Source organism: Centruroides vittatus, unplaced genomic scaffold (genome assembly GCF_030686945.1).
Source record: "Centruroides vittatus isolate TY-2023 unplaced genomic scaffold, ASM3068694v2 scaffold_944, whole genome shotgun sequence".
NCBI classification, from domain to species: domain Eukaryota; kingdom Metazoa; phylum Arthropoda; class Arachnida; order Scorpiones; family Buthidae; genus Centruroides; species Centruroides vittatus.
Window position 1 is genome coordinate 300,243 of NW_027122722.1, and position 15,934 is coordinate 316,176.

General features: G+C 35.1%; 1 protein-coding gene and 1 pseudogene across 1 annotated transcript in view; one reads left to right on the forward strand and one right to left on the reverse strand.

Moving 5' to 3' along the window:
- Window positions 1-5,599: 5,599 nt before the first annotated feature.
- LOC136990479 (uncharacterized) lies at window positions 5,600-7,371 on the reverse strand (annotated as a pseudogene).
- Window positions 7,372-9,609: 2,238 nt separating this feature from the next.
- Afg3l2 (AFG3 like matrix AAA peptidase subunit 2) overlaps window positions 9,610-15,934 on the forward strand; it is a 38,644-nt gene continuing 32,319 nt past the window's right edge. Inside the window, exons 1-2 of the mRNA XM_067288914.1 lie at window positions 9,610-9,628; window positions 9,823-9,938. Of these exons, the coding sequence (XP_067145015.1) occupies window positions 9,852-9,938 (87 nt within the window). The 5' untranslated portion in view covers window positions 9,610-9,628; window positions 9,823-9,851. The remainder of the gene's footprint in view (window positions 9,629-9,822; window positions 9,939-15,934) is intronic.

Genomic DNA, 15,934 nt, shown 5'->3' on the forward strand with positions numbered 1-15,934 from the left:
ACACGCCTCTACTATAAACCTATTATTAAAGTCGGTGTTAGGTCGACCAATGACGAATTGTCGCCATACGCGCGTGCGTCGAAAGAGGCGTGGCGTCGTTAACCGTGTCGCGCTAGTGGTTCGATTCCCGTTTATTATTATAATAACCTTTATTACGTAAAGGGTTGCTTATGGGAAAAAAGGGGGTGACGGCGACGAAATTCTGGAAACTTACAAAATTCGAGAAAATGATTAATCAAACGATTAAATTTTAGTGTTTATTGTGTTCTTACGTGTGTTTTTTTCGGGTATGAGTCAGGAATTTATGTAAATTATTTAAAAAATAATTTTAATAAGTGTACTTATACTAAGATAAAGGCGCTAATTACCGGCAATTATACGAATATTGTTCACTATTGCTTGATTGTTACTTGTATATAAGGACTCATCGTAACATGTGTACATCAGTGTACTGACTATAACGTATACATCAGTGTATACAAGTACTAATGGCAATTACTTATTATTCACTGTCAATTTGCCATTTGTGATTAGTGCTTATTGTTTACCATTTTTACTTGTTACTCTACTGTCAGACTACTACTAACAATTGCAGTAACTCGCTCGAATGTAGCGTAGGTTACTGTTTAATAGCAGAATTTTGTGGCCCCTCCCAAAATTTGAATGGCCTCTTTCGATATTTATCGTTGGAAATCATAAGCCCTATATTACAGTGTAGAAGGGCACGACACACAAGGCAATCCACAGATTGATTCTGTAGTACTGGCCACCCGAAGGACGTTCTGTGCGCCTACACACAACTTCCAGTCGAGTTTGACCTTTAACCTTTAACCTTCCGGTATTTATGATTATAGAAGAGAATAAAGGGATGGTCGGGGGTCAGTTTTGAACTTTTAAAAGTGTTCTATTGTTTCTATCTTTTCGGAAGGTCGACAAAAGACGAGAGGGGTCCTCGTTTACTTTGTTATTTGCTAAATGTTCGGCAATAAAACTCTTCAACTTTATGACTTTCCAAGTTATACCTGTAAATAATATGAGTGATGGCCTTTTCCTTTCTACAATATAACTATGACGTCGCTGTTCAACAAAGGTTTTACTCAATATTCAACGCGTCGACCGTCTGTTGCGAAGCCACAACAGTTTTTTAACGTTCGATTTCCGAAAAAATTCGAATATTTTGGGGGGTTTTCTGCGTTTTATAAATGGTAGAAAGTGCTAAAATGTCCCCCTAAACACTGGCAGCGTTTTTTAATGCTTAATTTTGGCAGTAGGACCGCCGCGAACGGAGGAGTCAGTGTATATAAATTCACGATTATTATTATAGAAACCGGTAGCGATGGCTGTAAATAGGGCACAGAGGGGGCACCTGGCACTTCACCTATGTCTCCGTCGACTGTAATTTTCTATCATTATTCTGAATCATTTCCCACTGTTATGGTAATGTTATGACTTTCTCCTACACATCGCGCAATTAAGGACGATACTTTTTGTCGTTAAGTGAGCTATTCACTGGGGTGAGAAATTTCCGAAATAATTGTTTTCTCCATTGTCGTGGAAGAATATAGCAAAAATCAATGTTTAAGCTACTTTTATGCAGTTTTTTTTTTTTTTTTTTTTTAAATAAAGTCAAGTTTCTTAGATAAAAGCTGGATCCTCCAACAAGAAACCCCCTACTTCTTAAGTAGGGGGTTTCTTGTACGAAAAACTACTAACTCCTCCCCGAACTAGAAAAATAGAACCCCTTTTTTATTTTTATACAATTTTCTAGACTAAGTATTTGATTATTAGTAACTTGTAAGTAGGTTTTAATTCTAATGAAACCGTGTTTTAATTTACGTTGTTTGTAAGTAGGTGTTAAGCAGTGTTCGGTTACTTCTTAAAATGGACGCAAATTGAGTAACTCTACAAGTTACAAAGGTGCAGTAACTCGAAAATAAACCCCGAAATTTGAGTTTAAATCAGGAAGGAACATCAGAAACAGAGGTATATCTAATATTATGAAGATCTAAATTTAGATTAATATAGAGATTTAAGGCCTGTCAACCACTTTATATATTTTTCCATGTTCCTTAAATCATAGAGAGATCGTTTAAGTGAAGATTTTACCTCCTTCCCCAGTTCTTCTCTATTGTTCCTTGATATTTTATTTAATCTCTCTGTGTTTTCAAGTGTTCATGCACTCGATCCAACCTCTTCTTAGTTCTGCCCCTCTCACGCTTATCGTTCACAATGCCAGAAACAGGCAATGGTTCCAACTAATTTTTGCATCAAAATCTAAATTTTGTTTACACAAAAATAAAATTTGACACTTTGATTGCTTTATAACTACGGCCTAAGCCCTCATATATTTGGTAATGCCCTGTATAGCATAGGCTACAAAGGCCCTAAATACTCACAGATTTATATATTTGATGTTGCCTTTTGTATGCTAAACTCAAAAATTGGGGGTTTAATTTTATTATAAGCCATTATATGGTCAATGTAGAGTATCCTAATTAATTAGTGGCATCTTCTGTATGAGAGTCTACACAAATATATGTTTAATAAATGTTCTCTGTGATAACAGTCCTCTGGGGAAGCGACTTTAAACGTTGTTAATTTAGAAACGAAGACAATTGGGCTGTTTTCTTGCGGTGAAACCTTTTTTGAAGGCGTCTAGACTGGATAGATAAAGGTGCCGACAGCATCTTCCATTGTTATATTACTTCTAAGTGTTCTTCCGAAACGCCATTTGCTGCCGGTGCCATAAAAATGCCTGCCTAAATTATCTTCGGAAGTAACCTAAATGGTAAAGGACATTCGAAACCGGGCAACAAACAGGCCTTGTAGCTCTGCTTACAGGATTATGATGGATTAAATGCTATACTCCTCTCAATCTTCTCCATTATTTTAAGTTAAATCCATTGAAGGTTTGAAATTAATTAATTAACTAAATTAACTAATTGACTGTTTAAGGAGAGTGTGAAACGTCATTAATTCGTTACTAAGCATACTTTAATCGTCAGAAACGAGGTACGGCTCTTCAGTTAAACGCATTTTAATGCTTTAAATTTTGGTAGGAAACTCGTCCTATATTATACTCATCAATAACCAGCATATTAACATGTAAACAACTGATAAATCAAGGAAACTAACAGGAAAATGTCAAAAAGATTTCACAATTCTGTAATTTATAAAGGGTAAGACAAAGCGTTACGATAAAGAAGATAGAATAACGAATTCTAGTCGGAGAGGGTCCTTTTTTGACAATATCATTCAGTAGAATATAGGGATACAGACAGACACCCAGCAGTTCACTACCCTACCGAGAAGCAAATGTAACCGTAGGGGGTATCCGACTGCTCTTCCTTTACCTTTTCACGCCTATAATTTATTAACTCTGTCCAGGAACATTTGATAAATGGCGAGGGTGCCACAATACCCCCCTCACACACTACCAGGAAACTGTATTAGATCGGTGAATAGGGGGTTAACTCGAGCTCGAACCTCCAACGGAATGCCCGTGTACACGATTTTAATTTTCCCTCTCCCTAACTATCGATCCTCGATAGTTAGGGAGGGGGAAGTAGGTTACGCGAGGTCGATAAGGCATCTAAACCACCCACGCCATTAATAAAGGAGGGAAATTTTAGTGGGAGGAAGTAGGACTCTTATAAAATATAGCCGAAAATAAGGTCGCTTACCGATCTTCCTGTAATTAAAAATAAAAAAAGAAGAGTTAATTTATGTCCCTTCGTAATTAATACGCTACACGCGCCCGTTTGGGGTGGGTGTAATCCAAACAAATATGGCCGCGGGGCGACGATGTAGGCCATTGTCGTTAGTGTTCCTTTGGTTCCTGCACAGAAATGGCTTCAAAATACGATGCGTACTCTTCCATTCTCACCGGTTTATCGGTCGTAGTATCGATGAAGTGACCGTAATTATTGTTGACACAGGTATTGTGAGGGCAGATTAAAGAGATACCCTAACGCGATAAGGACCATACGGAAGTATCGGTAAGGTCTCCCGTATTTTTACCTTATCTCTTATCGTTGTATTATGGGCTTTAAGTCGCGCATTTAGACTTGTTTTGTAGCTCCCGGTTAAGATTTAAAAAAAAAAAGGTACCGTTGGCCCTTTGAAGGGATTTTGTTAACGTACCCTGCCTGAAAGCAGCGATAGAAATGTTTTTTGTTACAATTGATGTAAAGTAATGTTTGAGAAAAATGCAGCTGTTGGTTTTCCATCCCTCTTCGGATATTTTATAAACTTAATGTTAGCACTCCCCTCTAAACTCTAATGTTAGCAACTTTCCTCAAACTATGCTTCAAATATCAGGCTATCAAAATACTACAGTACTAGAATACTGTATGGATTTAAGTGTTACAAAGAACACAACGTAGACGACGAGAATATAACACCCGATTTACTGCCCTCTTTCTCTATACTAAACAATTATAGAATTTACTTACAAAAATATACAATAAATTACAGGGGGTTTTCTTGTTTTCTACCTCATATACTCATGTACAATTTCTGTTAAATAAGACAGATGTAATCTTTACAATGGTTAATGGACTTTTCTACCACTCTAATTAAGGCAATTATAAATTTATATGTTTTAACATTAATTTAAAAATATCTAAAATGTAATAAATAAAGTCGCATTTATGTAGAATTAAAACAATTTAATAAAATAAAAGCATTTCATTCGATTTCCTGACGTTTTGTTGAAAAAACTTCATTGATTTACATTAAAGTTTAAATTTAATCGCTTACAAATTTAAATAAAAAATAATGTTAATTACGTTTTTAATTTTAATCAGTTACACAGGAATTGATGGCAATTAAATACTTTTAATTACAATTATTTGAAACTGAACATTTTTAATTGTTTATTACAATTAAAAAACCGATTAAATATTTGATAAGAATAAAATTTTAAATATTGCGTTTTACATGTGTGTTAAAGTTTAAATGTGTACAGTGACTTTATATATATTAATATACAAACTAATAATTAGTATGCTATTTTTAAAAAAAATTTACTAGTTGTTCAATGTTTTTATCAGCTATAAGGAGAGAGAATCACTAATCTGGATAATAGAATGTGCTTAAAAATATGCTAATTAGCGTATTGTATGGTGAAAGACATCTATTTGTGTTAGGAAGCTTGTTTGGAGGTCGAGTCGCTCGTAACCTGAATTATTTAAGTGACTTTATTTATGATTTTGTGGAATGTTACTTAATACATATAACAAGAACTCTAAAAATACCCTCACAAGGCATTCGTTATGGTCACTACCGCCCTCTGTTGAAATAAATTACAATTAAACTGTTTAATTTTATTAGAAGCCGGAAATTGGAAACAAGAATAGTCAAAACTCGATATAGCGCCACTCTTTAGAAGCGTTAATACGTTTACCCAGAGAATTTTCTCATAAATATTAAATACAGAACGCTCCTGTGTCTGCGAATAACTGAATTTAAGATTTTGTAGGCCTATTGTAATTATATAACACCGTATTTCTATATTAATCCGCCAGGCGGCTACCTAAAGTTAAACTTTCCGTGCGAACTTCGAAAAATGAGCTCAAAATTAAAAGAAAAACTAACATTAAATTTGAAAAATCTTTCTTTTTTAATTGTTTCCTTATCGAATTCATCAACAAATAGTTTTCACTTCAGTGAATTAAAATTTATTCTAGGCTTTCGAAGTTTCACTCGCCGCTTAATCGAATTCGGAGCCAATTGCGATGCTCATTTCGTCGTCGATGACCAACGTTTTGTGATACCACAAATTGGTGTCCACGGCAACTGAAAATTCCAATTAAACGATTTCAATTACTTTCTTTTGTTGGTTTTTAATTGTAAATTTGCAATTTCTTACTGATGTCTCCCGTTTCTACCACCGCTTCCAACGTCTTGCACGAAGAATAGCATTCAGGAATCGGCTCCAACGTCCACCTTTTCCTTCCTTTGATCTGAGCTTGCCACGAAGGATAATTCACTTTGTCGATCTGTCACGGATAATAAACTGAATTTAACAATTGGCTTTGATCAAAATGAATTTACGCGAAATTTTACGATCGCTCACGTGAAGATTGGCACCGTAACCCGGAGTGCCCATAAAAATCCAATCCATTTTGGATGTTTCCGACTGTTCGGGTATAAAATATGGTCTGGTGTAGTGTTTCCTTAACAAATTAGCCACGTTCGGATCGCAGTTGCCCCTAAAAGTGTACGATGAAATCGCCATTTTCTAAGCAAATTTCGCGCGCCACTTACTTACCAGCCGACGTACCACGGCTCTCGACCCTCGAACAGAACGGCTTTTTCGTAAGGCATGTGGAAAACCTGGCTCAGGTTTTTAAATTGTGTGTTATAGGGAAAGAACTGGCAATCGACCTTAAAATTGCTCAGAGCCGGGCTGTCTTTCTTGTAGACGTCCTTAAAGAAATCGTAACTGAATACCTCCATGGCCGTCCAATTTTCTGTCGCGTCCGTAACGATGACGGGTGTTCCCGAGTAGGCATACCTAACACGACAAAGGAAACTTTAATGTTGCATCATTTAAAATCGGTATTTGGAGAGGCAAGCTGTTAAAACAATACAAAAGAACAAACACGGCTTACGGAAATGCTTAGGTATAAACATTTCCGGAAGAATTATTCCGAAATTAGATCGATGATAATATTTTGCAACCTCTCGAAGGGCCCTTTCCTTTATATGCGGGGCGACCCAAAAGTCAGTTGACTACGTTTTGCATGTCCGGGTAAGTCGACTCGTAAACCGAATTCGTTAAAGCCCCGCGAATAATAACGGCAATTTAGTCTTTACTGCGATTAACTGACTTTTGGTCCTCCCCGTATATCTCGAAAAACACGGTTCTAAAACCCTGTTTTTCGTATACCCCGCCGATCGTAACTAATAAATATCGAAATGTACAATATTCATACATCTTTTCGAATAAGATCGGCGAAACGTGGGAAATTCTCGGAACGTGAGTCAAATTTTCGCAATGGGAACAATCGACCGGAGGCATAAAGACGTTCTGAATGGACGGGGGCATGTCTACAGTGCACATTTCTTCGTGGATTTCGATGTTTTCCCAATAGAACCAGACACAGACTCAGTCCTTCTCGAGTGTACAACTCGTAATGAACCGCCGTCGCCATTAAGCAGATCAACAGGCAAGCACACAGACGAGCGAAAAACGTCCGACCCTCGTCGCCTATTAGCATCTTCACCGACGGTAAATTTTCCACTTGTTCGTGACTCAAGCCGAGTTTTTTCGCTTTTTCGTAAATTTCACTAAATAAAACTTCTGCATCGTGACTCTTCTCCATCCTGAAATGAACTTGTTCGCATCCGTCCGGAAAGTTTAATTTTCGGTAGCCGCCTGGCGGATTAATATAAAACGCGGCATTTTAAATTTAAATTAGTGTGCGTGCCCCCTGCCGCACACTAATTTAAATACTAGATTTAATTCTCGTATGCAGTATTTATAACAAGCAATTTCTCACAATTACTAAAAAAAATATACTTTTTAAATGATAAAAGTGTTGTTTATTATTTAATGCTTGTATAACAAAGTTATACATACTTGTATCTTTACCTTTTAAATACTTTCCATCCCATCATTAAAAAAAATATCACGAATGAATATCACTAAAAATATCAAGAATGAATTTGTATAGCAGTGTTTCGCAACCAGAGTGTTATCTCATGGTGAAAGGTGTGACGTGAACTTTTACATATTCTATTAATTTCAAAGTTTTATTTATATATTTTTATTACAGTTGTGTTTCTTCATGCTTGTATTTTATTCTCTGCCGCAGCACTCGATGAAATAAGATGATGTTTGTTTATTCTTTATTACAAACCACGCATTTTTATGTATTATAAGAAATTATATGTAAAATAAATTTGCTCACGATGTGGTCCGGCATAGTACACAGCCACCGGTGTTAACCGAGTATATCTCACTTAACCCAACATAGGTTAGTGGCATTACGTAATTCTATTAATAGTAACATATCATACGTTTTTGAGGGGAATAACATTTTGGTGTTCCGTGTTGAGTCATGGGTGTGCCACAAGTAGAAAAAGGTTGCGGAACACTGATTTAGATAATCTTTATTTTTAATTATGTCTATCATGTGTTTCGGCCATGTCCACAATGAGAGCAGCCAGGTTTTCTAACAAAAATTTTGTGCGGTTAAGTTGGCAGTTTTAAGTTGTGGGATCCGGGATCGAATCTGGACGAGCCGAAAAATCCCGGGAATTTTATCGGGGCGTGGTCTATCTGGTTATGTAGGGTCATGTTCCTCACCACCTGATCGCCTCAATGTTGGCCTGGCACTAAGACGGCTTATTTAGCCGTCTTAGCACCCACAGAACCGAAAGGGCTATAAAAAAAATTCGGCTATAGATTACTCCCGGTGGAATTTCGGGACTTTGAGTATATATCTGAACTGAGGGGACCGAGACGAGTTCAACGGTACTTTTGGACCGGAGACGAAAAATAACAAAGTTATCATATTTACGATTTCTTGCCTTTCACAATGCGTTCTACGCCATTTTAGTTTTCCATGGTAATGTATTTAATCCAACCGCGCGTAGACTTGCAGCCTTGAATATTGATTGAGTTGAAATAAAAGGTTTTCTATTAGCTTAACTACTTCCCGGAGGGTAGTTAGTCTTGGATAAGCCGTGAAAGAGGCGCGTAGTATTAGTCGACCGTGAGCGACAGCGAGCGTGTCGGCGGCTGAGGGGCCCTTAGGTCCCGAGGTCGAGGAGCGCGGGGCGTGCGAAAAGAACTTACTCCAAATGCAGACGATCAGTGTGCCCGTGGATCAACATTTGCCTCTGTTGAAGTTGAGTGTACAATCTGTTTTCTTGGCCTTTTACTTGGGCAGTTTTCTTTAGTCTTTGCCGATGTGTCTTTAGAATATATGGCCCGTCTTGCCGGACTGCCTGTTAAACACGCGATAGGCTTAGCGGAGAGAGCGACGCGGCTCCCGATCGCGATGTAAGTTGTCAAACTTTGATTATCAATAAACATGATGAGATAATGAAATACTTTTTTAATAGGGACAATGTGTATAAAGAATCAGAAAGCTCACCTAGTAAAAACTGAAATGGCGTAGAATGTATTGTGAAAGGCAAGAAATCGTAAATATGATAACTGTTATTTTTCGTCTCCGGTCCAAAGTAGGGTACTGTTGAACCCGTCTCGGTCTCCTCAGTTCAGATATATACTCAAAGTCCCGAAATTCCACCGGGCGTAATCTATACAATATCCAAAAAGTCTTAAATTAATGACTTCTGAATATGGTACGTAACGCTACCACTAAAACTTTTGGTCGACGATTGTGACGACACCTCCCAATGGGGAAAAAACTAACAAAGTTTGTTAAATCTAGAATTCGTGTTAATATTTCGTTTTTATAACAAATTTGATAAATATTAATTAATCTAATCATTACAGGAGTATATAAGGTTTACAGTGGAAAATTATATTAAAATGCAATATCAATGTGATCTTTTAAGTTTATATAGAATGCGAAGTTAGGATTGGTTGCGACCTCTATATCATCCAATCAAACAAACAGAACGTTGTTTATCTCACCATCGATGCAACGTATTTAACTTTCTTATTATTAAAATATGAAAATTTTGAACGTTTTTAATATTTAAAATTAATTTTCGAATAATAAAAAATAAATATGCGATAAGTTTAGTTTAATTTATATAGTTTATGAAAAATAATTACGAAATTAAAGTTGGTAACTTGAGATTGATTACTCGAAATGTGCTTTTCTTACATCATTATAGGATAAGCCTGTCGAACGTTAACGAGAGTTATGGCTTACAGATTCGTCATAAATACTAAAAAACTCGAAAGAACTTTATTTAAAGTTCTTCTTCAGTCAAATTTTAAGTATTCTCAGGTAAATATACGCACGATTTAGCATAAATGATCAATTTCGTGTCGTGGCTTCATGAAAAGTCAATTTTCATAGATCCTATTCGTTTTGGATTCTTTCGATATAATAAATTATTGTTTAATATTTTAAATTTAATTTCTGTTAATTTTCCGGTAATTACTTGTATGAATTCGTCATCTTTATAAAAATGAAGTGAATTCACCACTTTATTGCATTTATATTAAACATACGAAATTTTAATGTTTGATTAAATAAAATGTTCTAAATTAAATTATATATCGTGGAAGATAACGAAAAGGTACCTATTTACTTACGATTCGAGTTGTTTATACTTAAAATAAGCATAAACAACTACTTTTATTGATGATGCTTTCTTTTGATTAGTTTATTTTGGTTTTGTTGAACCATAGATGAGTTAGCATTAATGTTGAATTGTGAATACTGCATATAATACACTGAAGGAACATTGAATTGGGGATTGTCGTCTAATATTGTGTTGGACCTCTCATGTGGATCGCAGTAGTTGCATTCCTTGGTGTCGACTCCTCTGGCTGCCTGTATTGTTGTGGATCGATGTTTTGTGGCAGTCTTTGATAGGCCTAAATCCCCATGGATGATGTGAGGTTGCAAGCTCAAATGCTCTGTTTCGCTTTGTCTCAAACGTGTTTGGTGGAGTTGAGGTTGTGAGACGTGTGCTCTTGACCCCATGGATGACTCTCCGGTGTTCTTCTGGCCATGTTGATGTAACTGGAAATGACTTGGTGGTGCATTGTTCTGCTGAAAGTGGTACCCTGTGCTGCCTGTATACACAATGTTCATGAAGTGGTGCATATTAACCTGTATCACTCACCATTGAGGAATGTTGTAAGTTGGAGCCTGGAGTCCCTGGGGTGGGGAAGACATCTCCAGGCTGACACTTCCCCACCAGCTGCCTGAACTACCCACAATGATTTTATAGCTTTGTGGGGTTTGGGTTGGACTATAAGTCTTCTGTTAACATTAACCACAAAGTTTGGACCAGGCAACTCATTTTCAGTCTTTGACAGTCCAGTTTTGGTATACCGTTACCCAGGCAAAGCATTGTGCCTTGTGGGTTGCATTCGGAAGTGGCACTCTCATGGGTAAATGGCTCTTATAGCCCATTGCAATGAGTTAATCATTGCACTATTTGTTGGCACACTTATCTTTGTTGTTAAGTATTGAGCTATGTTGTGATTTGTCATGTCGTAGCTGTCACATTGATAGTTACAATGCACACTAGCCTGCAACTATACTGGTTGTTGGGTTGAGACAGTTTTGTCTTGTAGCAGGTATCTTTCGGCATGGTATACTTGAGACACTGTTGCATGTGAGAAGAGCAGAGTCTACACAATCTCTGAAATGGAGTGGTCTATACATCTAGCTCCTACAGTCTGGCTGCACGAAAAATTACTTTGGTCTTTTTGTTTATCCATCATAAAACAAATTGTATAGGTATGCATAGCTGAAGATTCTCATTTGAGACACTATTGCCTGTATGACAGTTGACTTTGTACATTAGGTCAAAGATGGCAGGGTTATTAGCTCCAACATTGTACAAATTCTAATTCAGTGTTCTTTCAATATTCATCAGTGATAAGCAACCTTTTCTAGATGTGAGCCACATGCATTTTTTCTTACAAAGCTGCAGGTTTTTAGGCTACTGAGTATCAACCTTCATAATCATCAGTACAAGCTAGATTAGGGTTGCACAATGCCATGAGCCAGTAAAAAGAAAAAGAAAATTATGTTGCCAAAGCCCAAGGGATGCATACTAGGATCTCATTGGCTGCAAGCAGTCCACAAACTGTGTTGTTCATCACTATAATATATTTTAATGCTTGTTGGATTGTCATAGAAAGAATTACAGCTGCTCAAGTTGAGTGAACTTTATTGCTTCTTTATTGATGTATCATTAACTTGATTGTCTTGTACAGTACATATAATTGTTGATCATTCATGATCTTCATTTGTTGAATGTTATGAAAGTGAGAAATTTTAAAAAGAATGGTTTAATGCAAATATCAATATATTAAGGTATCAAATTAAAAAATATATAACGATAATTAACATCCTAGAAAAAACATTTCTGTTATAAACTTTTTAAGTGAATATTATTTTTTCATGTGAAGTTCACAAGAGGACATCATAAATCTCAATAATCATTGAATATCTTCAACATTTTGGATCTACCTACATTAGTAATTATTTTACTAGATTAAAGAATTCAGTTGATATATAAAATATGACTCACATCAACCATTAACCAGTGTGAATATGATTAGCACTTGTTCAAATTTTCAGATCCAGCTCGTTTTGAATTATGAGAAAACCTGAAGAGCCCAGAAGGAATTACGAAAACATTTGTTGCTCAAGTGCTAATCGTATTCACATCGGTTAATGGTTGATGTGAGTCGTATTTTATATTCATTCTGATGTGCTGTGCAGTTATATATTCATATATATATATATGATTAATTATATATCTTTTCATTTTTATTATATTCAGAAGATATATATAAAAATGCACTAACTTATAAGTGTAAATATTAAAGACAATAACAAAACATTCTAGAGATCATTTCATAATACAGTGGACCTTCGTTATAGCACTGCTCACTATACCACGCACTCGGTTATAGTGCAGGTGATGTTTGTGACGCGATAAGCTCAAACATGTTTATACAGGTCCTTGCGGTGTTGTGAGTAGTGCATTTTATTGTTACTGCGTATTGAATAATTGTGTATGTATCGAGTTTCTGCATGTATTTTGAATAGTGTTTAATTATTTTATGCATGATGAGTAAAAGAAAACCTTACAGTGTGAAAGAAAAGCTTGACATTATTGCTAAAGTAAAGAGGTGAACCACGTTATACCAAGCGGCGCAGTGTAATGTGGTTCACCTTATAACGCGGGTGTTGTTTCTTGCTTGACGTGCATGTTATATCAGGGGTCCACTGTATTTACTATACGTAAATGAACATCACTAAATCCAATAAATTTGTAAAGCCAAACAATCACTGGATTACATTGGTTACTTTTCTGCAATTATATTTAATTAATTACTAAATAATTTGTCACTAGAGGGAGGCATTAGGCACCATCTCTTATTAAATTTAATAATTATAATTAAATTAATATTTATTAAATAATTTTGAATATTCTGGAAGAAATATAGTCTGCACCATAAGTAACTGAGGATGGTTATAATATTTTAATAAATATGTCTGGAAGAGGAGGTCGGACTGGAGGCTCGAGTAGCATAACTGGCAATGTATCCGCATGGTAAGTGGGAGTTGCGGGTTTGAGTCCTGCTCCGGGCTGATTCTTTTTTCCAGAATATTCCAAACTATTTAATAAATATTAATTTAATTATAATTATTAAATTTAATAAGAGATGGCACCTAACACCGCCCTCTAGTGACAAGTTATTTAGTAATTAATTAAATATAATTAATTAAATATAATCATGGAAAAGTAGCCTGATGTAATCCAGTGATTGTTTGGCTTTATAATATTTATTAATTTTCTATAAACTAAATTTATGAGCAATATGGATTATGATGAGAATAGGAAGAAATAGTACAGTCATTTGCCTTAAAATGAATACCAATAAAGTGAATTCTCATGTTAAAACAAATTTTGCTATTGTCCTGGTAAAACACCATTGTCACAATGTTAATTTTCATGCAATAAAGCAAACAAAAATTTTACCAGAATTTATTAAACCGAACCATAAATTATCACAATAGATCTATCAGTTTGTAGAATTCTTGACCATTAAAGCATAACCCTTCAAATGGTCTGATGTGATGTTGTGAACCATGTTTTCTAGAAGCCTTATTGAGAACAGGTCTAGGGAAGGCATAGGCTTATACATTTTTGCGAAGGCAAATAACCTAGGTGTGTCTGGTGAGGCAACCGCTGCCCTGTTTAATTTCAGTCCCTTGGCTAGGGGTGCTCTTGTAAACCATGTGATCTGAGCCTGTAACTTATTCACGTATCCATTGGTTCAGTCTGTATCAATAATGTACTGTTGCATGAGAGTTCTGTAAATGGCCTCATTTAGTAGAACCAGTGCTCTGCTTTTATCAGCCTTCAGTACGATGATGTGCTCATCCACCAGCTGTTTCTTGATCTTTTGTAAAAGTCACCAAAAACTGTTGTCTTGGGTCTTATTGTTGATGGAACAAATTTCTAAGGCGGCCCTCCATCTGTAGTATTCCTTGTGAACATCATTCATGCCAATGACAAGCCTTTTGATATAATACATTACACTTTTCAGGAGCGGCTTTGTGGTACATGGAGTATACATTGGACTGTGAGCCATAGTGCTGATTAGGTAGTCCAGGGGAGAAATGCTGTCCTAGCAAATCAATGGAGTGATGGACATACTCTCATTAACTGGTTTCTGCTTTCTTAGTACCCAATAGTACCCATAAATTATCTTACAACCCCCAAGAAACAACCCTATTTTCAAGAATGATTTTATTAATGTCAAAAAGTGTAAAAAGCAAAGTAGTACTGTAATAAATGTTCTATTTTGAGTAGAATAAGTTTTTTCTAGTAAGCAAAGACTGGTTCAACTTCTGATTGTAGAGCAATTCAAACATCTGGTGTTAGTGGACTATTCTACTGTACTCAGAATATAGGGGTTAAAGTTTAGGGATGCCATCCTCTTTAAATGGATGTAGTCCCATGCAAACATCTACTAGTTTGCATGTTGGGGTGCATACAGTGATGCCAGGTTTGGCTCCTGTTTTTACTCTTTCAGTAACTCCTCCTAAAAATATTTTTTACTTTTTCAAACAATCTTCAGCAGAAAATCACAGATTCCTTTTAGTTTTGTTTTGTTTAATTGCTCTAATATACTACTCCATACTTAAACAGCAAATACCATCTCATTTTGTTTGATTTGAAAATCATTTAGATCATTAATTTATTTTAACTTTATTTAGTAAATTAATTCAAAATATAATTTAGAGATTTGGATTGCATATTAATCCTAAACTCTGTAAATTATACGACCTTGACCCTAAAAATTGTTAATATGAATTTTCGATAAAGAGAACTAATTACTGTTCCCCTAGCAATTCATATTAACACGAGTCGACTATAATACAATAGTTTTGGACTTGGAAGTCATTCACTACTTTCAAAAGGTACCATTTTTGAAATAATGTTTGATATTTTTTTTCAAAATATGCATGTGAATTGAAAGTATTTGGTTCATTAATAATTAAATTTTATATTATTTTGATGTGTAATGCTTGAAGATGGGTGTGACTAATATATTTTTAGATATTATTCTTTGTTTTATCTCTTTAAAATTATATCTACAGTATTTTGTAGATATTCTTTCTTGTTTTTTCTTTGGTTTTTGTTATAAACTTAATTATAATTTATGATTTAATTGGCTTTATTTAGCTGTGACAAGAAAATCATCTCATTTTGATTGTTAAATCATTTGTCGTGAATAGATAAAATTTGATGATAATCTTTCTGTTTCACAAATTGCTGATATTTAAAAAATAAAAATATGAATGATTTTTTGGATATTATAATTTTATTTTCTATTTTATTGTAAAGGAAAAACCTTTATAAAATGTTTGTGTTTGAAATATATTTTTATAATGTTAAAATATATTTATTCTTTTTTAACATATTAATATATATTATGGATTTATTATGCTACTCAGTGCACTATGTCACTATGCACTATGTCAGTGTACTATGAAATGTTCATTATTCTTATATTATGAAAATTCATTACATATATTTTAAGACATCCATCATGAATGGAAAATGGAAAAATAGGTTGGAATGAATGAAAATGGGGAAATAGGAAACTTTAATTCAGACTGTTTGTATGAAAAAACTTACTGGTTAAAATTGATTCAAATTACTATTCTGATAATTTGCTAGATCAGTAACTCTTAAAGTATGCAAATATGCACTCAGTGATCTGAAAACTGACCTA